Below are 25,016 nucleotides of genomic sequence, written 5' to 3'. Positions count from 1 at the left end.
TATCGTCCGCGCTTCGTCCGCGGACTAAGCGTAGGGCGCGGACGACACATCGTCCGTCATCCGCGGGGCCACAGTGGCGGACGATAGCGCCCCCGATGCTATCGTCCGCCCCATTGTGGATGCTCTAAACCTAGGTAGTATAAGTAGGGTTTATAATATTTTTGTGTCGTATTGTATATAATGAAATGTTACAGCAAAAATAGTAACAGTAATAGTATGAGTTGAAGAGCTATTTGTAAGACAACAGTGCTGACAATATAGTAGTTCTAGTATATCTGTAATGAAAGAGTAGAAACCTATGTGTATGATTATATGTATAGGACATGTATACAGTATGATGGGTCAGACCAGCTACAGTAGTTTTGTTTGACATTTCATCACATATATGCATATATATTTAATTCATATGTTCAAATATGTAAATTGTCTGTAGATGAGTCTACAGAGCAGGATTTCCAATAGGCGTACAATCAATTTGATAGAATTGTACAAAGAATAACATGTTGGCTGTGGCAGGGCTAACATAATGAAAAACTAGAATAAAAATATATTACACTAATTTATACTCATATCTTCTTATAATCATATTACATGGTCAAAATGTCATAAGTTCTTAGTTTATGCTCCATTGGTCTCATTAGTGGGACCTTTTGAGCTTGGACACACTACAAAAAATCGGTATTTACCAAAGAGATGTGTCCATCATCATTTATTGATGAATAATCCATTGGTAAATTTACTGTCGAAATCTGGTGTATGCTTGACGGAGGTGATTTCATATTTATATTAGTACTTTACTAGGTGTATGTACTTGATAGAATTGTGACAAAAAACCACTAGTTTATCGGGAGGTCTGGCGTTAATACGTCAAGGCGTGCTTTCAAAAACATGACATTAATAACTGGTTTTTTTACAGCCATCGTTGGTAGGTAAGGGTGTCCACGATAGGAGGACAGACGACTCCCACCGCTGCCCCTCTTCTTGCACAGCCGTTTCACGGCCGCGCCGCCCGCGTCCGCCCCGTTTCCACGCAATAGGGCGCCGCGGCCCTCGCCCCACCCATTCTTCCTCAGCCACGTCCTCGCCCCCTTCTCGCCGAACGCCTTTCCGCCCCCGATTTTTTGTCCACTTCGGGGCGGACGTCCCACCCACTATAAGCCGCCCCGTCGTCGCCCCCCGCCGGGGCTATAGCCGCGCCGGCGTTATAGTGGATGCTCTAAATGGTTTAGCAACAACGTAGACGCCACTGGCGGATACAATTAAAAACAAGAGGGTACCATTGTACCTACTAGCCTAGTGGTAAAAGCATCACATTTTCACAAGAGTGACCTGGGTTCAATTCCCATAAGGCGCATTTTAGCTCTATCTCACAAGTGCATTTCTGTCTATTTATTTATGCTTAAGTATCTAATAATATTTGATTAAATATAATCATTTATTATTTTTTTCTCCTTTACTCCACAGTAGGAACCTAATAAAGCATGTATGGTTGAATATATCTTTATTATTTATGATTTCTATTATGCTCATATTTTAAATTTGAATATATCTTTATTGTATATGATTTCTATTATGCTCATATTTTAGATTCTACAGAAAATATGATTGCATTTTAATTTTAGTTTAAATATTTTGAACTTTCTATAAATTAAAATACATTTTTTGTTATATAAATATCTAAAAATCCCCAACATAATAGTGAATTTTTTTTCAAGTAATAAGTCTAATTTTTTTTATTTAATGAAATGACTTAATAGAAAAAATTGAGATAAACATGATTATTTATCGCACCCCCAATATGAAAATTCTAGATCCGTGACGCAGCCTTTGGTGGTTGGTAAACATGATTAATTACAACGGATTTTTGGGTGTTACATATGAATTCGTTCGTTGTTAAATGGTGCCTTTGTTGTTGCTCCTTATTTTGTTTGAAAAACTTTTATTATTTCAGTAAGAGCTATGGCGCAGGCTACACGTACTTAGAGCATCAGCAGTGGCGCGAAATTCCCCGCGAAATTCCCAAAAACACCTCTTGCCACATCATACGGACTTCACTACACTGCCACATCATAAGGACTTCCCACTGCACAGTGGCGGACACCCTCAAGGACTTCCCACAATTAAAAAAAACAACAAATTCACAAATTAAATAATTTCTGGATTTAAACAATTTACGGAATTAAAATTTCGACACAAATAGGGAAAAAATTCCATTAAATAAAAAAAAGTACATTTCACCAAATTAAAAAAAGCATTTCGATAATTAAAAACTACATCAACGACGACCCCTCCGCTGCCATATTTCTTCAATAATATCGTTCTGGAGCCGAACATTGGCTTGTCTTTGGCACAAGTCAGCAAATGCACGGACTCGATCGACATCGTCATGGGGTATCCCCATGCGTACATTGCTAGTGGCCATGCCGTGACTTGGACCCGCAGCACCAACATCATCATTGGTCCAATCAGTCAGTGTTGGACCTTCATCTTCGACAATCAAGTTGTGCATGATTATACATGCGTACATGATGTCGGCGATGCTGTCAACATACCACAGTCGTGTTGGAACCTTCACTGCCGCCCATCGAGCCTGGAGCACACCAAATGCCCGCTCCAAATCTTTGCGCGCTGCCTCCTGGCGACCCGCAAAATATATCTTCTTTTCATCTGCTGGACATCTGATCGTCTTCACACAGACGGGCCACATAGGGTATATCTCATCCGCCAAATAATAGCTCATATTGTGCTGGTTGCCGTTGGCGACGAAGTTGACGGCCAGACCAACGCCCATGCACTGCTCGTTGAAAAGGGACGACGACCGGAGGACGTTGATGTCGTTGTTAGACCCGGCTACTCCAAAATAGGCACGCCAAATACACAGCCGGTAGTCAGCTACCGCTTCAAGGATCATCGTGGGATTCTTGGCCTTGAAACCAGTAGTGTACATCTCTTTCCAGGCAGCGGGACAGTTCTTCCATTCCAAGTGCATACAATCTATGCTGCCTAACATCCCCGGAAACCCGTGCTGATTCCCGTGCATATCCAGCAGAGCCTGACAATCTTCGGGGGTATGCCTCCGAAGATACCTATCCCCGAATATCTCCCTAACGCCCTGACAAAAATACTTCAGGCAATCGCGGGCAGTCGTCTCGCCGATGTGGAGGTACTCGTCAAACATGTTGGTCGCGCCTCCGTATACCAGCTGCCTGATTGCGACAGTGCACTTCTGAATCGGCGTGTGGCCGGGTTTACCAGCCGCATCCTCCTGTGGCGGGGTTTACCAGCCGCATCCTCCCGCACCCTGAAATACCCGTATCGAGGCTCCAAAGCGCCCTCGATACCCAGAAAGAGCGGACGATGCATCCTAAACCGTCGCCGGAACAGGTTCTCCTCAAACCGTGACTCCGACGCAAAGTAATCCTCATACAACCGAGCGTGGGCAGTGAGGTGGTCCCCGGGTATTATAGTTCGACGATGGATGGGTCGAGGTACCGCCGGCGCCAAGGCCGCTTGTTCCTTCCTCTCCGCTAATTCCCGCACACATGCATGAATCAGACGCATCATGTGTTCATAATGCCCACCACTACCACTACCACTACCACTACCATCCATTCCGGATATATAAAAGAAATGTAGAGGGAGAAACTTGTTAAAACAAGTGGTGCGGATGAAATGCAGTTCAACGAGCCGTATATATAGAAATTTAAAAAAAAATTAATGCAATAAACGGGAATTCCGCGCGGACGCCGTGGGAATCAACGCAATGGCAGACGTCCGCGCGGCGTCGTGACGGAATTCAGCGTAAACGCCACGGAACTGCGGTGTCCCCGGCGGAATTCCGTATCCGTGCATACCATGCATAATGGCGGACGTCCGCCGCGGAATTTCGGCACGTCGGTCGGAATTCCGCCGGGAGGGGCGCCATTGCTGATGCTCTTAATGCTTATTCTCCTACTGCCCATAAACAAAGTGTGCGTACTATTTTACACTTAATTAAGTGTAAATAAACCCTACTATATATAGAAGTGTTAATGTTGTTCTTAATTAGATCCTAAAATTACATTCAATACCCACCATTATATAATCGAAAGTAAGAATTGTAAATTTTATAATTACTTCTATCAATTAGTAATAGTCTTACTGATATACAATATCAGTTTTAATGTAAATATAATACAGTAGTAAAATAGAAGACAAAAATGATATAATTCAAATATTATGACCGAAGGATGAATCCCATGTATGAAATGATAATTTGAGTACCACCGGAGTTGGAGTTGGAGTTGGAGTTTGCAGGACAATTACTTCGTACGCCGATTCTTCTTTGTATCGCCGGAATCTCATTTTTAGGCACTACATTTTCGTCCCTATTTTCTGAATCCAGCCATTATTTTCTCCTGCATTACTCAATTTGTATTGCTTTACAACCTTATTCATTGGGATATTACATTAAATTGCCTTTATTGTCTCTTCGATTATTAAATTTTGTTTAATTTTATCGCATAAGCTCTGTGTCTTTAATTGCGGGTTGAATGACATCTCAGTCGTATGCATTGTAAATTGCTACTATTATTTTTAATTGGAATAGTATATACTACTCCATAATATGGAAGTGAATTTTTTCTGTATAACATCTTTTATGAAACAAATTAAATAGAAAAGTTCATGACAAATACATTAAGTGATAGAGAATTTATAATACTAATAAACGTTTTGTGGGAGTATATTTTTTTAGTAAAATTATTCAAATATTTTATTTATTCTTTAATGTGTTCGATTAATAGTTTGAAATTGTCGATCCGTTGCTGTTAGAGCATCTTCAATGGGAGAAGGTATATAGAAAATGTATATTATTTATTTACCTTCTTAAAAAGTAAAATATACACTTCTAAAAAGTAACACATTCTAAAGGGAAAAGATATATATAAAGGTAAATTATTTTTTAAAAATAAATTAATAGTACAAAATGCATTAAAAAATATAAAGCGTAAACCTTCTCAAATACCTTTCCCCTTGGAGAAGGGTTTTTCATGAAAAAGAAGACAAATAGGATAGTTATAAGTTTTTACCTCTCCATTGATGGGGAGGTAAAGATATCTTTTCAAAATGAAAAAATGTATAATACCTTCTCAAATACCTCTCCACTTGAATAATGATTTTTCATGAAAAAAAGTAAATATGATAGTTATACAAGTTTACATCTCCATTTACCTCTTCCATTCGAGATGCTTTTAGAAACTCTTATTTTCCTAGTAAATGACACAAAATCACCGATGTATGACGGATATATTAGTAAATTTATAATCCTAGCGAATTGAGAGCGATATATTCTAGGAGTAATTGTTTTAGAAACATTTTATTCGTGAGGGCATCCAGTGTCAATTTATTTTACTATAATAATATGATCAGTCTCGGGGGCGAAACCAAATCTTTTGTACCCATGGATTTACTGTAAAATTAAATGCAGTCATTATCATAGTATGATGTAATTAAAATCTTTTTACAGAGAGGAAATCGCGTAGATATATGGGATTTGGATTTGGATTGATAGGGATAGAGGGGGGCTGTATTTATGCAGAGTGACATGTGTGTCTGTGGATTTAAATAAGACATAGTAATACATTCTTCCATACGTACAATTACAAATATACATACAGAGAGAAAATATCATAGCACAAGCTATTTACTAGTATATTTATTTATACATTAGTTGTGTGGTTAATTCTCTTTCTCTCATATCATATGGAGTAACTAAAAGTAATGAGGCAGTTGTATATGAATTGTGAAGTGTGTGTGGAAGTGAAGAAGCAAAGAAGCAGAAATCTCGCTTCTACTTCTATAAAATACATGGATTAATAACTAACTCTAGTTGTTTTTTTTTATCCCAACTCAATAAATAAAATAGTAGTAGCAGCACAATCTAAGTCTAACTACCCTCACTTCCAATCTGTTGAGTGCTGCCTCAATCCCTATGCTTCTTCCAATCTGTTTGGTCTTTTATCTTTTAATTTCAATTAATTATTTATCTGTGTACGAATTTGATATAAAAAAACAATAATGTAGTACTCCATAATTTAAAATATACGGAGTACTCGGATGTGGTATTAGGCCATTAGCAATGGTGTGCCGCGTCATCAGTTTTATCCTCCTATCCCCACCTGCAATATAGCGCCTTAAGGCGCGCCCTATATGTTTACTATTGTTTTGTTAATTAATTTAAATGTTTTCAAATATGTAATTCAAACTAATTAAAAAACACAACGAGTAACTAAAACCGGCGAAGATTGCATTGATTAAAAATTAATACATTTATAAAAAAATCTTCATTTCAATCACACAACATAATCATCTTAATAACTCGAAGAAGCAAATTCTCGTTTCACCGAATTCTACTTTTTAATCATAAATTATCATTTTTATCACATTATCATCTTAATAAATGTATAAAATAATTTAGTTTTCAAGATATTTTAATTATTGTTTGTAGTCCAATGGTTTGGATTATTGTCTTCCAAGCAATAGACCTGGGTTCGATCCCATGCAAATGCATTTTTTAAAGTAAAATGCGTGCCATCGTCCGCGACGTAGGGCGCCCCATTGCGGGTGCCCTTACTACCTCCTTCCCATAGTAGATTATGAATCCTATTTATTTTAGGCATGAATTTTTAAAAATGTAAATAGAAAATGATTAATATGTTAGTGAAATGAGAGTTTCACCTATATATACCCCATTAATACCATAAGAATAAAAAGTAATTTGAATATTTTTTGTGGATAATGAAGCCCACTTTATTAGAGAGAAAGAAGTGATCAAAAATAAAAGTGATATTATTTTGGGACATACCAAAATGAAAAGTGTTCATATTTTTATTCGACCGATGGAGTATTAGTTTTATGGATAAAATAAGTTGGTGGATCGTGGAACATACTAACATTTATGATAAAAGTGAAATATGAGTGTACCGTGGGACAAATGAAGTAGTATTTATTTAATTAATTAACGTTACCGCTGATCATCACCAGCCTATATATCTAATAATCTGAACCCCATTCTGTTGCATAAAATTTCTCTCTCCCTCTCCCATCAGAAGCTCCATTTTCGTTCGTCAAAGATGATCCTGACATTACTGTAGCGTTTTTTTTATGTCACAAAACAAAATTCCTTTTTTTGTTCAAATATGGAGAGCTGTAGCTTTATATATGGGGCTTCCAATTTCTACTCCTCACTCTCCCCTTCCTCTCCAATGCCTTTTCTCGGCATGAGAAATCTCTCCATAGCCCACAAAAATGCCGCACCGGAAAACTGGGGCTCCGACTCCGGCGCCGATCATCTCATCGATCTCAACGCCGCCGTTGAATCCGACGATCATGACTCCTCCGACATGCATTCCCACGGCGGCGGCAAGGCCAAGCTCTGCGCTAGAGGCCATTGGCGCCCCGCCGAGGACACCAAACTGAAGGAGCTCGTCGCCCTCTACGGCCCCCAAAATTGGAATCTCATCGCCGAGAAATTGGAAGGAAGATCTGGTAGATTAAATTAATCAATTCTTTCTCAATAATCTCAACATTAAAAATTGAAATTCGAAATTAATTGGTACTCATTTTGTTTTGTGATATGGAAGGGAAAAGCTGCAGGCTGCGGTGGTTCAACCAGCTGGACCCGAGGATAAACAGGCGGGCGTTCACGGAGGAGGAGGAGGAGAGGCTGATGGCGGCGCACCGGTTGTACGGAAACAAATGGGCGATGATTGCGCGCTTGTTTCCGGGGAGAACCGACAACGCCGTGAAGAATCATTGGCATGTTATCATGGCTAGGAAATACAGAGAGCAATCCACCGCCCACCGCCGCCGCAAAATGGGACAATTAGTCTTCAAAAGGGTCGACGACGACGACCTCCCCTTCCCTCCCGCCTATTGGGCCCCACAATCGTCTCTTGCTTTCTTTCAAGGTTTTTTTTTTTGGTAATTTCTATCTACATTACAATGAGGAAATTGAAGTTTAATTAATGGTTAACGTATGCAGGCGGTGAGGGGATGCAGAGGACAGACGAATTGGAGGACGGGAATGTGTACTTCCAAGTGTCACAGGCGGCGGAGAGAGAGAGGGAGGCGGCGTTTATAGACTTTCTTGGTGTTGGGGGTTTGTGAGACCATACAGTTTGTCACTTGTTCACTTGGTTTTTGGATGAAACATCATTTTCTTCAGATGTTCAAATACCTCTCTCTCTCTCTCTCTCTCTATATTACTATTGCCTTCTCTCTCTATAAATTTAACAAGTTTGGGCTTCATTTAAGATTGCTGTGTTGGCATGAGCTTCCACGAACCATTACTACTGTAGTTCAATGCGCTTTTATGGATTTCCCGTCTACTCTTTTTGTCATATTAACACTTCACTCACAAACGGACTAAATTGTTCCCACTGAATATTTGGTAGTATCCGATTATTTTTGCGTTCGTATTTAATTTTATATTAGCACTTTGTATAATCTTAAGATTCATAATGGGAAAATTACATTTTTAAATAGTGATGGACGATAGATTTTATAGAGTAGGCGGAAGATTTCGTGTATCTGCCCAAGAGAGGAAAATATGCAAACTATTGATGTTTTTACATAACTACTAGGATGATAAATGTTCCATCTATATGCAGATGTTAATTTAATTATAAACACGTGTGGAAAGGAAAATCCGTTAACACTTTTGTTAAAGAGAAAATTCGACAACAAGATACTCCAATACGAATAACTATGGTGACTATTAGAAATTGTGATACAATGTTGTTATATTGATAATTTGATAGTGTTCAAGAAATTTCACTAATTTGATTGTGAGTGGTATAAGGTTCAATTAGCTAGAACTCAATGTATATTTCTTTAAAATGAAAGTGTTCATAACATACGATTAAACAAAAGTAAAATCTCCAAATACCTATGCTAGGCATTTATACATTAAAGACACAAATTCTTGAAAATCAATCAAACCATCACCATTAACATCGAAACGTTTGATCATATACTTGCATTCATCCAAACTGCAACCTTCCTTCAAACCTAAGCTAAGAAAAACTCTCTGCAAATCTTCAGCGCCGACAAAACCATCCTCATCTACATCAAACACAATGAATGTTTCCTTAATCTCCTCGAAACTAGGCTCTTCCTCCTTAAACAATCCCACAAAATCTTCTTCACCTAGATTACTTTTATTTTCATAATCATCCAATCCTACTATTCCAACTCTATTCAACATCGAGTTGATTTCTGCAAATCCAACTTTTTTAATATCATCCCTTGCAGAGCTTTTCTCTAAAATAATGGATTTTCCTCTGTTTTTTCCCAAGAAAATTTCCCACTTTCCTGATAATATCAGTGGAAAATCATGGAGGGAGAAATGGATTCTTGAAAAAATATCATCCATGTCAGTTAAAATAAATTTGAACCCAACAAGAAGCAATTTTTGAAAAATGTTTTCCATTGGTTTTTTTTTACAATTTTTTTTTTCTCTTGGAGGGGGGGGGGGGGGGGGGTTTGAATTTGTTCTGGATATGATGTAATAACTTACTAAGGGTATTTATAGATTAAAAAAATGGCTCATGTTGAGGTTGAAGGTCAAATTAATTTTTGAGAAGTGCCGTGTGGTGTGAAATAGGCTATATTTAATACTGCTACTATAGATGAAACATAGGATTTGATTCTGCAAAATTTCCAAGAAATTTATTGGGTTATTAATAGGCAGAGGCTGTAATGGAATTGTCAAGAAATCACTGCGATGATGTAATGAATTAAATCCGAAGTTTCCAAGAAACTTCTATGTGCATTAAGTGGAAATCACACGTCTTCATTTTTTTTATTATTATAATTGGAGGTATGAGATGAATAGAATTGAGGATTGACTAATATTAGTATCTTTTAGATTGATAACATAACAGTATAATTCATTATTCAACTATATATGAATTGTGAATATTCTTTTTAGTTTAGTTGTTCGTGATAGAAAAGTTAAATATTTTTCGAAAATAACATTTTTAATAAGATGATTATTTTTATATACAAATAATTTTTTAAGAAAACAGGGGTGGATAAACATTTTCGTCTACAATAACTTATAGTGAGACAAATATCATTATTTAAACACAAAAAATATTGGTCAACAAAGTTACTACTACTATTTACGATCTTTTTGGGTTAAATTTAGAGGAAATAACAATTTATTTAGTCAACATTTTTTTTAATGATTTTGTATCACCACATTTTTTTATTTACGGCCTTAAGCAGGCCCATGTTTTAGGTGACTATGTCGGCTCACGAAGAAGTGTATAACCATAAAATTCATATAATCAAATTAAGGCCCAAGATCTTGAATAAAACTATTCATGAAGAGTATCAGCGGTTTCAATTAAAGATTTTTTAAAATTTATAGAAAAAGTTTTCATGGCAACAACTACTTTGGATATCCACTAGATGATTGAACCTATGCTTATGTGCAAAATTGTACTAGCATGTAATTATACATAAGAGATTAAGTACTTGACATATTAAATGTGACAGATTCAAAAACTATGTTTAATTTTTTTTTAACATATTGCACCATATTCGACCAAACTACAGCGCCGCTCTCGATAAAATTCCACATTGATATCAACGTTATCTAATTATGACATATAAATTGTTATTAAGCATATGGGAAAAACAAAGAAACAAAACTAGGGACTAAATAATTCACCAAACATATTTTAAGTATGTAAGTTTTGTAAGATAGAAAGAATTTTGGCGTCCACTAATATAGGAGTAGTATATATCTAAAGGAGACGAGGGAAAGATCATATCAAGATTTGTGATGCAATCTTTGCCCCAACATGTGCTTTTGTACGCCATTCCCATCACAATTACCTAATCTAATTGCAATTAATCCCACAATAATGTAATCCAGCCTTTAAATTAATAGGATAGCATAATCTTCCAACTCAAGTGTGAAGTGTCAATATGTTCAAGTTGAAACAAAACAATGGTATAATGATCACATTTCTGTGTGTGTGTGTGAGAAGCATAAAGCATCATCTTTACATATTTGGCCGACAAAAACGCACTAATTTGCATTTGGAGAAAGTGGTACATTTGTACTAGCTAGAGCTACAAAAACTAATCCAATCTTACATTATGTTTAATAAAATAACTCTGATTTTATGCCAATCTGTCACTCTTATGTTAATTCATTGATTGAAAAATCTTAGCTTTTTCAAGGTTTATTTTATTTATGAGTTTAATTATGTTTGGAATAGTGAAGGTTTGGGAGACTAATTAATTCAATTACTGAGAAATTCTAGTGTCGAATTAATTTTGGTTTATCTTATTAATCCATTCGTGATACAAACTCGATTCAACTATCCGACTTTAGGTTATTAGTACATGAGAACTACAAATTCAAAATCTTCAATTTTGTAGCATCTTTCACTTTCCAGTTTCCACCTTTTTCAGTGGGATTTATTTTCATATTTCTCACCATTGACTTAATCTATTTCTCACCTAGTGCTCCATTATTTAATAATCCATTGATTAAACAAGCACAACTCATACAATGACATAATTATGTCTGTGCATTGAACTAGATCAAATCACTCATAGTTTAATCAATTACATGAAACAATATTTGAATTTTGGAATCCTACTAAATCCTATACTACATTATAGTATTATATTATTCCCCGTGAGGCATTTGTTTTGGACCACGTATTGTTTCATGTGGAACGTATAATAACATGACACATTAAGTAGGCTTTTTCAAGATAAATAAACATATGATTAAACTTAAATATACCATGTAAAATATTAAGCATGCATAAGTTTCGTTATTAAAAGTAGAAAATGAAGATTATACGAATGTTGTTTGTTTAGTAGATACGGTGCGATACATAATCTTGCATATGACAATGAAGCGCACCACAAATCAATTTGTTTATGAGTTTTGGTCTTCCCAATGTTAACCTGTAATCAATTAAATCTCCAATAATCTCGAAACAATTTAATCTTAATCAATCAAACAAAATGTACCTCCACATGCAACAAAAAAACAGACAGCCCACAATTTTGGAGTGTTCAGTTTGCAAGATTATATCCAAGATTAAATTTGTAGTGTGTTTGGTTCATGAGATTCAACCTCACAACTCAATCCTAGATGGATAATCATGAGATAATTAGTCATAGCTAACCCCATATGACTAAAATAATCTCACAACTCAATCCTAGATTATATCTTGGTATTATTTTATCTTGGAAACCGAACACCACCTTTGTGTATTAAAACAAGCATAGGTTAGGTAGTCCTCCACAATAGGATTCCCAACTTTTGGAACACTAAATTTTCTTGTATAAATATGGAACAGGTTTTCCATACATCAAACCAAACACATCAATGTGGTGCTTAAAAATGTCACCCAATTATTCCCTTCTCTCTCTACTAGCTTTCTCTCTCCTCATTTCCTTCATCAATCTCCCCACTGCCTCCACAAGTAAATTACTTATATAGCTAGGCTGTTTCTCATTCTCATCAATTTTATTACTAATCGTTTATGCTTAATATTTGACTTGTTTTTATTTGTTGATGTGATTTTAGGGGCTATAAACGTGATGCATGAAACACCAGGCGTTACCTTAGCTGATGAGATGGCATTGCAGGTACATTACTAATCATATTCTGATATAAAAACACAAGAACATTACTAATCAAAATCAAATATTGTTGTTTAATTTGAACCTTTTCACATGAAAAAAAAACAGGTGGATCAGACGGTGGAGAGAAGATTGGATTTGGAGATCAATAGGGATTATCCTGGATCTGGAGCAAACAATCGTCACACTCCAAATCCACCGGTTAAAGAATAAAATTTATGTTTATGTTGTACCATGCGCACTTTACGTTGTACCCTGTGCATTTTGCGCTGTACCTAGTGTATTTGAGTTGTACCTTCCATGTAGTAAATCTATCCTCGTGCGTGCAACATGTGTGTGCATGTCGTTATTACCTAACCTCTCTCTGGGTAAAAAGATTTGGATCATATATATATATATATGGGGTTTCTCTTTTCATTAGGCAACCATAAATTCTTATAAATGGTTTTGATTTGAGAGCCACCATGTGTTTTTGAAAGTTCTATTTATTGAATAAAAATTCAGTGGTAAAGATATATTATCATATAATGTGTCAAACAAAATATAATTGTGGAAAACACTTTTTTCATTTCTTTTTATTTTCTTTCTGCAATTGTGATTGATTGGACACACAATGTAACAATATGTCTGGACATTTTTACTTATGTTTATTAGTATGATGGACTAAGAAAACTATTACTCCTGTTTATTATTATAGACATTAGCGTTCCTTGGAACTTTCTCATTGTATATATTTAAAAACTCAAAATCTCGAAATAGGTGGTGAATTTGGACGGGATGTTTTTTCTTTTATTGGATAAATGTCGTTGCTGTAACATTCACATCCAACCCAAAATTAATTACTTGGATGATTAATATTATATATATAAAAGTAGAAGACAAATCTAGGATCATGTGAAAGTTCGCCATTTGGAGGGAAATGGTGAAGGAATCTGATAACTGGAAAATATGTTAATAATATTTACAAGAAAAATGTCTACCACTCAAGCAATTCTATCCAAAAGGAGGCAATATTATTACTACAAAGATTAAGAATGTTTTGAGTGGAAGAAGTGGAAGTGAGGTGTCAGCCACTTAAACTACAAAATTAATCATAATCATCATTAGCCTTTTAACATAAAACAACCTTCATTAAGATACGTTCTTCTTTTCTGCATTGCTCGAAATGTTCAGATCAGATTTCTAACTATTTTGAGTTACACTTTATTCAGACAACAAAGGAGTGGAGGATAGAAATGTCATGATACATACAAAAGTTGAAGCTACCATTAATTATAGAAAAATATAATTTAGATTTCTTTAAAGCGGCCACACTCAAAATATACTACTCCTATTGATTTAAAATCGAATAAGCCAGTTCTTGAAATATTATATGAAATGTGTTTGAATTTATAAATTCTATATAGTACTACCTGGTAATCATTGTAACTTACATAGCTTTGATATGTTTAATATCAAAGTTGTAATGACAATGACTAAAAGTTTAATTGCCCTTACTTTTTAAACATGACTTTATAAGATGCAAGCATCTTATTCTTTAATATAATGTACCTGTTATTTTAAGAGCTAATTATTCGAAATAACACTAGGCTTAAATCTAAATTTGTAATTTCAGATGCATGGCTTTTAGTTGTTATGTTGCAATTAAAATATCTCCAGTGTTTTCAATATTTAAATTGTGTCATTTCTGGATTCGCACTAATCGTATTATGCTGGTATTTGGGGGTGTTATAATTACAATACACATAATTGCGCGAGATTTCAAGTTAATTAAAAAAATACTTATTTAATCGATAATTAACTCTTATTTAATCGATTTTTTTGGAGAAGGCAATGTAGCATGTAAAATAAAGGCAGCGGGCATGCTTCCATTTACAGACGTTAATTAAATTCGAAATCAGTATATATCGATTAAACTGAAAATAACGGACTTTTGCCTATAATTTTATAGGAAAAAATTTAGAAAATGAGATTAAATTCACTTACCTTTCATAATTTGGGGATTAATTAAAAATGTATAGGACATGAGAGACTCCATCTTTTTCAATTACTATTTATTAAATATGATTGTTCAGTTCATGAAAAAATGAATCATAAAATTGATTAATAGGAGAAAATATTTGATTGTGATATGTTATGTAAATTAATTTTATAAATAATTGCTTCTATGTAAATTAATTTTATAAATAATTGCTTACTATATATTTTATGAGGAAAATAATAAGAATAAGAAGAGGAAAAATGTAAAAATATCTTATTCTGAAAAATTCGCATGCCTCGAATCCAAATCCTGAAAGGTCAAACAATTTAATCTCAAATTCCAAAATATCAGCGAATTTGATCTCTTTTTCTGAAATTTCTCAATTTTATAACTTGAAATAATTGAATTCAATTGATCCGAACATAATAGCCCAACATAACCAGTTCGAAACCCAACAACTTACCTTGTTGACATCTCACTCTAATTAATGGTCGATAAGAAAAACACATGGGAGTTAGACATAAAGAAAGTTATTGGACATTGACAATGTGACAATTGTCATTGCCAATGGACATCTGACAAAGAATGGAAGTAAACCTCAACCTCAAAGAATTAAAATGAAGTTGTCGCACCATTGAATAAGTGCAGGATCCAAAATCATTTTCCCGACCCTCATGGACCAACGATGAAGTTAGCCAACCTTGCCTGAATCCGTCATTTGTTATAATGTTCCACTCCAGGAATCTTTTCCGGATAAATATTAATACATTGGTGAGTCATGACAAGACTTATTGTGTTCCACATTACCCAATTGTAGAATCAAAATTGCCCTAATCCTAAAATGATCGATGCTTTCGTGTTAGAGGATGTTTCTTTGATAGGGTCCAAAACAGAATAATAATAATCCATAGAGTGACATTCCACCTTTTCTTTCTTTTTTTTCTCCGAACCTTCTCTTTATGATCTTGAAAATTCCCTTGAATCTCCTTTACTCATTTTCGCATTTCTTAAAGTAAGAAAGAATTTCAAGTACATATATATCCGCTGGCTAAAGTGAAAGCTAACTCATTTGCTCTTCTTTTTTCTTTTGTCTTTCTTTTTTTGGGTTTTAATTTTCCTTCTTTGAAATGTCCACATCCTTTTGGGCCACAAAATAATATTATGATCCTCTTCTTGCTGAAACTATAAGCATGCACCAATTATTAAGGAGGAACATCATTAAGTTTTGAGACTTTGTATCATGTGAAAGAGAAAAATGGAGATTCCCTTATAATACATTCCAATAAACAGCTAGCATTCTTCATTTGTTTGCATTCAACCAGCATATCCAAGTCTCTATTTCCATCAAGAATGACGTTTAACAAATAATTTAGCTGGAATCCATTTTTGAACTTGAAGCAAATAAAAAAAGACTACATCAGTTTGCTCATGCAAAAACCTTGTAACATTGTAATGAAAAATGAATCATACATAGATATACTATGCTTGTCCTAAAATCTAACCTAGATTCCTTTTCACACCCACACTGAGTTTGATGATCCCATTTCATATCATCTGTAAGCTTCTCCAGCAAACACTATAGAGAGAAAGGGATGGATAAAAACAAACCATTCTTGGAAGCGTGTTGCTTTCTCTGGCAACACATATTCTCTTCAATCTTCCAAGTCAAACAACAAAACAGAATAAACAAAGTACAGAATCCAAAAATGGGAGATGAGAGACAAAGTAAAAGAGCCTCACGGCATATATTCCTTCATTCACACTTGACTTTTCTTACCATAAACATACTACCTACATGCATGTCTCAAACTAACTACTATAAACATAAACACACATACATCATCCTTAAAAAAACAAATGTCTTCTCACAGCAAGGAAATGAGGCTGGTTCTATCAGGTGATGCAAAACCGAGACTGAGATGGACTTGGGAGCTGCACCACCAGTTCTTAGCTGCTATCGAGCAGCTCGGTGGCGTTGAGAGTTGAGACCTTTCTCTCTCTGTTTTTGATTTGCTACTTCATTTTTATACCTGACCACCTCCTGTTTGTAACAGAAGCCACTCCTAAGTCATTGATGAGGGTCATGGGCGTCGATGGCCTCACTTTGTACCATCTCAAGAGCCATTTGCAGGTAATACTCATTATCTTTCATATTAATTGCAGTCCAATTTCTTCATTCATTGTGACAAGAGTTGTTTCACTTGCAGAAATATAGGATTGGAAGGAGCCACCAACATAAGCAAGAAACTAGTACGCATATTTTTCCATGCAACTAATCTAATTACTAGTAAACATTCATAATTCTTTTCATTTCCACACAGAATGTGATGAGAAAATGAGTCGTCACTCCACCAACAAGGCCACCTGCCACAGCGCTGCTAAACAGTAATAAATGCTACACATTGTTGATAAAAAAAACATTAACATACTTTTATTGTATATTTTGTTGAAGGGAAAATACTAACGCGAATTGATTGATCAGAAATTTGCAGATGACGAGGGCTCTGCAAGTGCAAATGGAGGTGCAGAGGAAACTACACGAACAAATCGAGGTACAAAACAACAGATCTTATTATAATGTTGATCAATAATGAAAGGTGTATATATATTTTGAAGGTTCAGAAGCACCTGCAGCAAAGAGTGGAAGCTCAAGGCAAGTTCTTGCAAAGAGTGTTGAGAAAAGCTCAAGAAACAATATGCGAATACGGTTCTTGCTCCGTTGAAGCAGAGAATGCCAGAGCTCAGCTTGCTGATCTGGTATCAATGGTGGACTCTTCCGAAAACGATGCAAGAAACCAAGTGTTGGGACATGGCGAAGAGGTGGATGAGAGCTTTCTCAGTCTGTCTCTGCATCCAGCAAGAGAGAGTGTGGATGAGGAATCCAAGTTGTTCAACTTGAACAGCTGATTTAAGCATAAGTACTGTGTTAGTAGTATTTTGTTAGCCTAGTGTGGGAGCCATTAATTTCTAATGTATTAAATGTTCCGTTTAGACTTTGGACTTGCGTGCATGTGATTTTGTTTCTTATTTTATTCACATATTTGGTTCTTTTAATACAGAACAAATGAAAGAAATCATCTTATGAATCGTTTGGATATTGTAGAGTTACATAATGTTTTTGGTGGAATTCTATTTTCAAATCAAGTGTGAAGTTAGTAACTCAAGTTCAAATCAATGACACCCAAAAAAGAGTTGTTTTTTTATATATCTGATAGTAGTACGATAATACTTGTGTGATTTTATTTGTAATCTAGAAAAATGACTCGATTAGGAATAGTATTTTTTAAAGTCTATTATGCAGAATTGAATTAAATGTCTATGCATAAACGCAAGAAATTTTGAACTCGATTCCAATTTCCAAATCTTGAGAATTGAAGATTGCAACGTAAACTCTGTACAAGAAGGTGAAAACCAATAAAACCAAAAATTTACTGTGCAATCAAGAGTGATCGTGATCCTAATTCATAATCCTCTGTTTGACAAGGATTCTCATGATTTTGGGCATCAACACTCGCCCGATCACTGCCGAATTTCTTGGTTGATTCAAGTATTGATTTGGTTTCTGAGTTAATGCTCTTTTTGTTGTTTTCTGTGTAATTCATTGAACTTGTAAATGTTAATTTTATAGAGGTTTAAACTTCTGTGAAACGCTATCATCTCATTGGAAAGCCATATTGACTAATAGTTTATTTTTCTTTTTTTCTACAAGAGTGAAGCGGTTCATTACCAAAGCGGAGCTACAGGAGCCGACATTCTGAGGTCGGCTTTTGCGAGTTTACTCCGACCACACCGCCAAACAATTCAAACATGTCGATGTTTGGGAGGTCGTCAAAGACGAAGAAAGGTGGGCCGGCGGTGTCCGGTCCAGCTCGACCTCGAAGCGCACGAAGCACACGGCGGGTGGCCAATACTCGTCTAGTGAGGGCGGTTCGGGCAGCGCCGCACAAGAGTTTGCCTGCCACATGGCATCCCAAAAAACTCTCCCTTTATATATTGATAGATGTGGTCAATTTTTAGCTTACTCGAAGCACCTAATTTTTCTAAAATTCAATTTACTGATAAATAGTTTTTGCATACCACATTTTAATTGATGGTATATGCTTTTCAATGATAGTGGACATTTGCTCTGGAACAGGATAATTATTTGAAATTAAAGTTTATATTCGGAAATTGTATGTTTTCTAAAAAGTATTGTGAGTTCCAATCTATAAATGTTTTTGCAACTTAATATTTTTATGGCTTGATTGGTAGCCCATACAATCTCACACACATACACGTAAAAGCCCAAAAAGGGGAGTTATCTCATTTTCTCCACCGCTTGGCAGAGGTTGAAATAATCAGACGACCCGGCACAAAATTCTCGGATCTCGCAGGGATTGACAATAGATTCGGCGATTCCTGCAATTCACTATCCCAGAATTTTTGTGGTATTAATTTTTCTCCGCTTCTCCGACTTCGTCTTTTGGAGTTGTATGCCCAAATTGCCCTCCTAATTTTCGATCTCTACAACACAGAATCAGCACCAAGCACTCCTCCGACAACTACAGGTATGCCGTGTCAGTAATCGTTTTGTTGAATGAGTCAAGCTTAAAATTTGGGGCGTCAACAGTGCTATAACAGTCTAACGATGAACACATCTACTTCAATTGAATTATTAGATGTTATGTGAACGATTACTAGTGAGATCTGCAGTGAATTGATAGATGCTATTTCATTCTGTGTACGGAATTTGTCGAGCCCTATTCGATAGGGATGGTAAGGTGTTCCTTTCCTCGAACGCAGCCTTAGAGTGGCTCGTTTTGAGAACAGAAGCGCTTCAGAATCTTACGTTGTTCACTTCTGCTATCTTTTTAGTGGTTTTTCCGAATAGCTACATTGCTCCGGGGTACTTGCTTCTCGTGCTACTAACGCAAAGCTCTTCAAAAATTTCCACATTTTTGGAGCTTATTTAGGCGTTTTTGTGTTGTTGTCACAGGTCTCGTGGGGCTGTCGCTTTCCTATGCTTTCGCGCTTACTGGAATGCAGGTGTTTCTGTCGAGATGGTATAGTAGTTTGGCTAACTACATCGTCTCCGTTGAGAGGATCAAACAGTACATGAACATACCGCCCGAGCCTCTAGCTGTCATACCAGATAACAGACCACCAGCTTCATGGCCTCAAAAGGGTAGAATCGAGCTGCTCGAATTGAAGGTGAGGGATCGTACACTTTCGCATAGTTAATAGTTATGATATGACTCGAAGGTGAGGAATCACGTGCTTTTTTGTTCAGATAATGCTCCAGTAGTCCTCAAGGGGATCACCTGCACTTTCGAAGAAGGGAAACAGGTGGGGGTCGTGGGAAGGATCGGGAGTGGGAAAATCACGCTGATCAGCGCATTGTTTCGTCTCATTGAGCCTCATGGCTGGCGGATACTCGTGGATGGGCTCGATATTTGCTCTATAGGCCTTCGAGATCTAAGGCTGAAACTCAGCATTATCCCTCAAGAGCCAACTCTGTTTAGAGGAACTGTTAGAGCAAATCTTGATCCATTAGGCCTTTACTCTGATGATAAGATTTGGAAGGTGAATTCTATCATTAATAATTTAATATCAATGCATGCACTTTTATTTATTTATGGTTAATCTGATTGATTACTGATTGATGGGCCCTTGAAAAATGCCAACTTAAGTCAACAATCAGTGAACTACCAAACTTACTAGAATCTTCTGGTAAGACTAATGTGGCAAAAAATGAATGAATGAAATGATTGGTAGTGATTGAGATTGGTTTGATTTGATTCAGTGAGTGATGAAGGGGAGAACTGGAGCATGGGGCAGAGGCAACTCTTTTGCCTAGGAAGGGTCCTTTTGAAGAGGAACAAGATCTTGGTTCTCGACGAGGCGACCGCCTCAATTGACTCGAACACGGATGCCATTTTGCAGAGGATCATCAGGGAGGAGTTCTCCGACTGCACAGTGATAACTGTGGTGCATCGCGTTCCAATTGTGATTGACAGCGACATGGTGCTGGTCTTGTCTTATGGTACGCGTTCTTTGCGGATGTATTGGTGAAGTGAAATACGAGATTAGAATATTTATGACGTTTGTTGAATTGTTTGCAGGGAAGTTGGAGTATGATGAACCTTGAAGGCTTATGGAGATTAATTCTTCATTTTCGAAGCTTGTGGCTGAGTATTAAGTGTTAAGAAGAATCATTAGGAGGAGTACATGATAACTCAATTCGGTTCGGTTTCAATTTTAAAAAGATTTGTTTTTATTAATTTTGGAACGCTCATCCCTAGTAATTTGGTCCTTGCTGAATAAGGGTATAAATTGTGATACTTTATTTATATTTTAAAATTGAATTAATAATCGAATTGATAGATGCTTATATGGAGGGAATCAGGGAAGGAGGATAAGATGGCGCGGATCTAGCTCCCACTCCGCCCCAATCTGCAGGGGAGCAAGGACGACGGAGGGTAAGGGGGTCATTCCTCTTGAAAAAGTAAGGGCATATATGTCATGACAATGTCTAATATAATTATCCACTATAATGAATATTGGCTACCAAGCGATGGATTAAGCCAATAAACATTTCTACCAAACGCCATTATAAGCAAGATTAGACATTTAACATTATCTGGAAACACCCTTATTTGTGATTTTCACTTATCATTAAAGTATTGAGCCGCCATTGACGGAACAGGCCCATGTAAGCCAGTTGGGCTCTCTGAAATGGGCCTCCAATAATTGCTCAATTCGTACCTACAATTTTGCGACAATAAATTTTGAAGTATTTAAATGACGGAAAAAAATAAATAACAAATATTCATTGAGTATTAATTATATTCATTTGAAAAAAATCATATATTATCAATAAACAGTCATTTCAAAACAACTCAATATATAAGGTCTTGTCATTCTTAGACTGATTACTCAATTGCAGCACATATAAACAATAGATCGTGAGACCGATATTCAAAGTTTCCTTTGTTGAAGTTAATTTTTTTGGGGAAAATTGAAACTATCATAGAGTGACATGCAATTTAGAAATAGACAAACTTTGCCTTGTTTACTACATTCGTGATCTCGTTGAAATCGTCAATCTTCATTTAAAGATTAAACTACTATCATAAAGTATAAGACAGCTTATAGTCTCTTTAATTTAATACAGTATTAACAGTGGTATCTTATTTTGTATTTGTCGTCAACGTACATACAGTCATAGATATAATAAAGTATCGGAATAAGAAATTAATGGTTCTAGCATTTATGACAAGGAAATGGGGTTATTGATTCAACGAAGTCTTATTATATAATATACCTTCTTCGTTATTTTCAAAATAGACACTTCAGAAAAAATTCAAGTTTTAATGTACTGTATAATTTACGGATTTTAATGTACTATTTATAAAATATAAGATAGATAGATAGAAAAATGATTGAAATATTATTAATGAAGTAAGAGTTCCACCTCATAGAAAATAAAAAAAATTAAAGGTTTTATATTAAGAAATAGACCAAAATCCAAAATAAAAATAATTACCAAAAAAATAAATAAAAGGTAACAGACCAAAATAAAAATAATTACCACTTTTAAAAGAGATGAAGGGACTATGTAATTTAATTTAATTACTTATTGATAAAATATAACCATGCATCATCACAGCCGCACATCATGAGAGATCAAGATCAACGGCTATGTATTGAAGGCAACGGTTAAAACGGTTGAGATCTGTTACAGCTGGGATCTCGAGCTGTTGAAGGAGCGTGTGTTTTCTCCAATGTATAAAAGGGGATGGGAAGCACAAGCATGCCATTAGCGTGAAGCAACCGACGCGATACAATCCAGTTTACATTTGCTTGATTAGCTTTGGAGAGAAAGTGAGATTAGAAGTGAGTGTGTAGTGTTTCTTGGAGTTGTATACGTTGTAATTGTAATCTCCGATCGTGATCAATAAAGCTATCATCTTCCTCGCCCGTGGACGTAGATCGAAAGATCGAACCACGTTAAATCATTGTGTCTTTTCTTGGAGTTCGAGTGAGTATTGAATCGGTCGCCATCCACAACAAGTGGCGCCGTCTGTGGGAAGATCCAGATCGCAGTGATCATCGATGGCGACGACGAGATTCGAAGCTGAGAAATTCTCGAGGAAGAATGATTTTGGTCTGTGGCAGATCAAAATGAAGGCGCTACTGATTCAGCATGGGCTTGACGAAGCCATTGCGCCGATTGATCCGAAGGGAAAGGAGAAGGAAGATCTCGACGAGAAGAGCGTTAAAAAGAAGGAAGAGATCGTCAAGAAAGCTCATAGCGCCATTGTTCTCAACCTCACTGATAAAGTGTTGCGCGAGGTTGCGAAAGAAACCACTGCACTCGGTGTGTGGACGAAGCTCGAGAGCTTGTACATGACCAAATCTCTCGCCAACCGCTTGTATATGAAGCAGCGCCTCTTCTCATATAGGATTCTTGAAGATCGATCGTTTGCGGAGCAGATAGACGACTTTAGCAAGAATCTGGATGATCTCGAGAACGTGGATGGCCCCATGAAGAATGAGGATAAGGCCATCTTACTCCTGAATGCGTTGCCTAAGTCTTATCAGCATCTTAAAGATGCCATGCTGTTTGGCCGGAATGCTGAGTCTGGAATCACCTATGAGGAGGTTCAGTGTGCTCTTCGATTGAAAGAGCTGGAAAAGAGCTCATCTACATTGATTGAAGCTGGGAGTAGTCAGGCTCTCAACGTAAGGGGTTTCAAAGGGAAGAAAAAGAAAGGAAACTTCAAGCCCCCTCAACATCAGAAACAGATTGAAGGTGGAGGGAAAGAAACCCGCAGCTGCCATTATTGTAAGAAGCCGGGGCATCTCGAGAAAGATTGTTTTTCTTGGAAGAAAAAACAGAACGAGGTGACTCAACATCAGGCTGATTTGGCTCTGGATGAAGAGCCAGCACAAGTCATGAATGTTGTTGGAAAGGAAATAGAGAAGGCTTGGATTATGGACTCGGGGTGCAGTTTTCACATCAGTTCTTTCCGGGATTGGTTTGAGAATTACCATGAAGCAACTGGATCAGTCATGCTCGGGAATGATCAAGTTTGTGCAGTCAAGGGGATTGGAGATGTAAGGCTCAAGACAAGCACTGGAGCGGTCAAGATCATCACATAAGTCAGGTACATCCCAAGCATTAAAAGAAATCTCATATCAGTTGGCATTCTTGAATCAAAAGGGTTCAAGATAATCTCTGAACATGGACAAATGGTGGTCTCCAAGGATGGCATTGATGTGATGAGGGCTAGGAGAAAGAATAGCCTATACTATTTGGAGGCTGAGACCATAGTTGGGTCATTGAATGTTGCAGAGAAGGCTGATGCTGAGAGATGGCACAGAAGGCTCGGGCATATTGGGGAGACTGGGCTGAAAGAGCTAATCAGAAAAGGAGTGGTCCAAGTAATTGATCCTTCAAGGCCAAATGTATGTGAGCATTGTGTTTTAGGCAAAAGCAAGAAGCTGCCATTCGAAGCTGGAACACACTCTTCCACACAGATTCTTGACTATGCTCATGCAGATTTATGGGGACCAGCCACTCCTCTGACTCTAGGTGGAGGAAAGTACTTCCTCTCCATTATTGATGACTATTCTAGGAAGGTGAGGGTCTTTATATTGAAGGAGAAGTCACAGGCATTTGAAAAATTCAGAGAATGGATCAGAGAAGTGAAGCTCAAAACTGGAAGAATGTTGAAGTGTCTGCGCACTGATAATGGGCTGGAGTTCTTGTCCACAGAATTTGAGACCTTCTGCAAAGATAATGGTATAGTCAGACATAGAACCGTGCCAGCCAACCCACAGCAGAATGGGGTGGCTGAGAGGATGAATAGGAGCCTATTGGAGAGGGTGAGATGTATGCTTTTGTCATCTGGTCTGCCTAAGAATTTTTGGGGTGAGGCAGTCTCCACAGCTGCCATCTTGATCAATAATTCACCTTCATCAGCAATTGGGAATGAAATACCAAATATAAGGTGGTATGGAAGGGATAACAACTACAGATCATTGAGAGTTTTTGGCTGTAGGGCTTATGCCCATGTCAAGCAAGGCAAACTCAATCCTAGAGCTCTAAAATGTGTGTTGGTGGGATATCAGCATGGAGTGAAGAGGTATAGACTATGGTGCACAGAGAAAGGAAACCAGAAGATCATCATCAGTAGGGATGTGATTTTTGATGAAAAGAATATGCCTTTCCTTGTTGCTGATACACCTGCAGACACTGGTCAGAGGGCTACTGCTGTTGATATTACTGAACCAGGGGATGTTGAGCAAATTCCTAATGGAGGTGGAGCTATTGATATGGATCCAAGTATTGGAGAAAATGAGAGTTCAGATGGAGGTGGAGCTGCTG

At 36.8% G+C, this 25,016-nt stretch overlaps 4 protein-coding genes and 1 long non-coding RNA gene across 6 annotated transcripts; 3 read left to right on the top strand and 2 right to left on the bottom strand.

Moving 5' to 3' along the window:
- The first annotated feature begins 7,082 nt into the window (after positions 1–7,082).
- Positions 7,083–8,360, top strand: LOC121767675 (transcription factor CSA-like). Its single transcript, XM_042164003.1, has 3 exons — positions 7,083–7,527; positions 7,623–7,949; positions 8,024–8,360. Exons 1-3 carry the CDS (start codon positions 7,179–7,181, stop codon positions 8,146–8,148), a joined length of 801 nt encoding a protein of 266 aa, XP_042019937.1. The 5' UTR covers positions 7,083–7,178; the 3' UTR covers positions 8,149–8,360.
- Positions 8,361–8,929: 569 nt separating this feature from the next.
- Positions 8,930–9,415, bottom strand: LOC121766673 (calmodulin-like protein 2). Its single transcript, XM_042162944.1, has one exon. The coding sequence runs from the start codon at positions 9,413–9,415 to the stop codon at positions 8,930–8,932; it is 486 nt and encodes a 161-aa protein (XP_042018878.1).
- A 6,979-nt stretch (positions 9,416–16,394) lies between these two features.
- LOC121767547 (myb family transcription factor PHL8-like) lies at positions 16,395–17,733 on the top strand. 2 transcript variants are annotated; one of them, XM_042163837.1, is made up of 6 exons: positions 16,395–16,625; positions 16,699–16,775; positions 16,852–16,894; positions 16,966–17,029; positions 17,127–17,196; positions 17,267–17,733. In XM_042163837.1, the coding sequence occupies exons 1-6, from the start codon at positions 16,502–16,504 to the stop codon at positions 17,549–17,551; spliced, it is 663 nt and encodes a 220-aa protein (XP_042019771.1). In that variant the 5' UTR covers positions 16,395–16,501; the 3' UTR covers positions 17,552–17,733. The 2 variants fall into 2 exon arrangements, with proteins under 2 accessions (XP_042019771.1, XP_042019770.1); XM_042163836.1 differs by having other exon boundaries at positions 16,398–16,625; positions 17,261–17,733.
- Positions 16,893–17,410, bottom strand: LOC121767548. The gene is made up of 2 exons (XR_006043132.1): positions 17,273–17,410; positions 16,893–17,178 (listed from the first exon to the last, which is right to left on the bottom strand). It is a non-coding gene; the product is annotated as an uncharacterized LOC121767548 (long non-coding RNA).
- A 1,145-nt stretch (positions 17,734–18,878) lies between the features above and the next one.
- On the top strand, positions 18,879–21,000 carry LOC121766672 (ABC transporter C family member 10-like; the record flags this gene model as incomplete). The annotated part of the gene is made up of 5 exons (XM_042162942.1): positions 18,879–19,071; positions 19,159–19,191; positions 19,620–19,834; positions 19,914–20,666; positions 20,746–21,000. Coding segments are annotated over 4 exons (456 nt in total), but the record flags the coding sequence as incomplete, so codon positions are not given.
- Positions 21,001–25,016: the final 4,016 nt, after the last annotated feature.

Source organism: Salvia splendens, chromosome 15, assembly GCF_004379255.2.
Source record: "Salvia splendens isolate huo1 chromosome 15, SspV2, whole genome shotgun sequence".
NCBI classification, from domain to species: Eukaryota; Viridiplantae; Streptophyta; class Magnoliopsida; order Lamiales; family Lamiaceae; genus Salvia; species Salvia splendens.
This window is presented reverse-complemented; position numbering and strand designations above follow the sequence as displayed.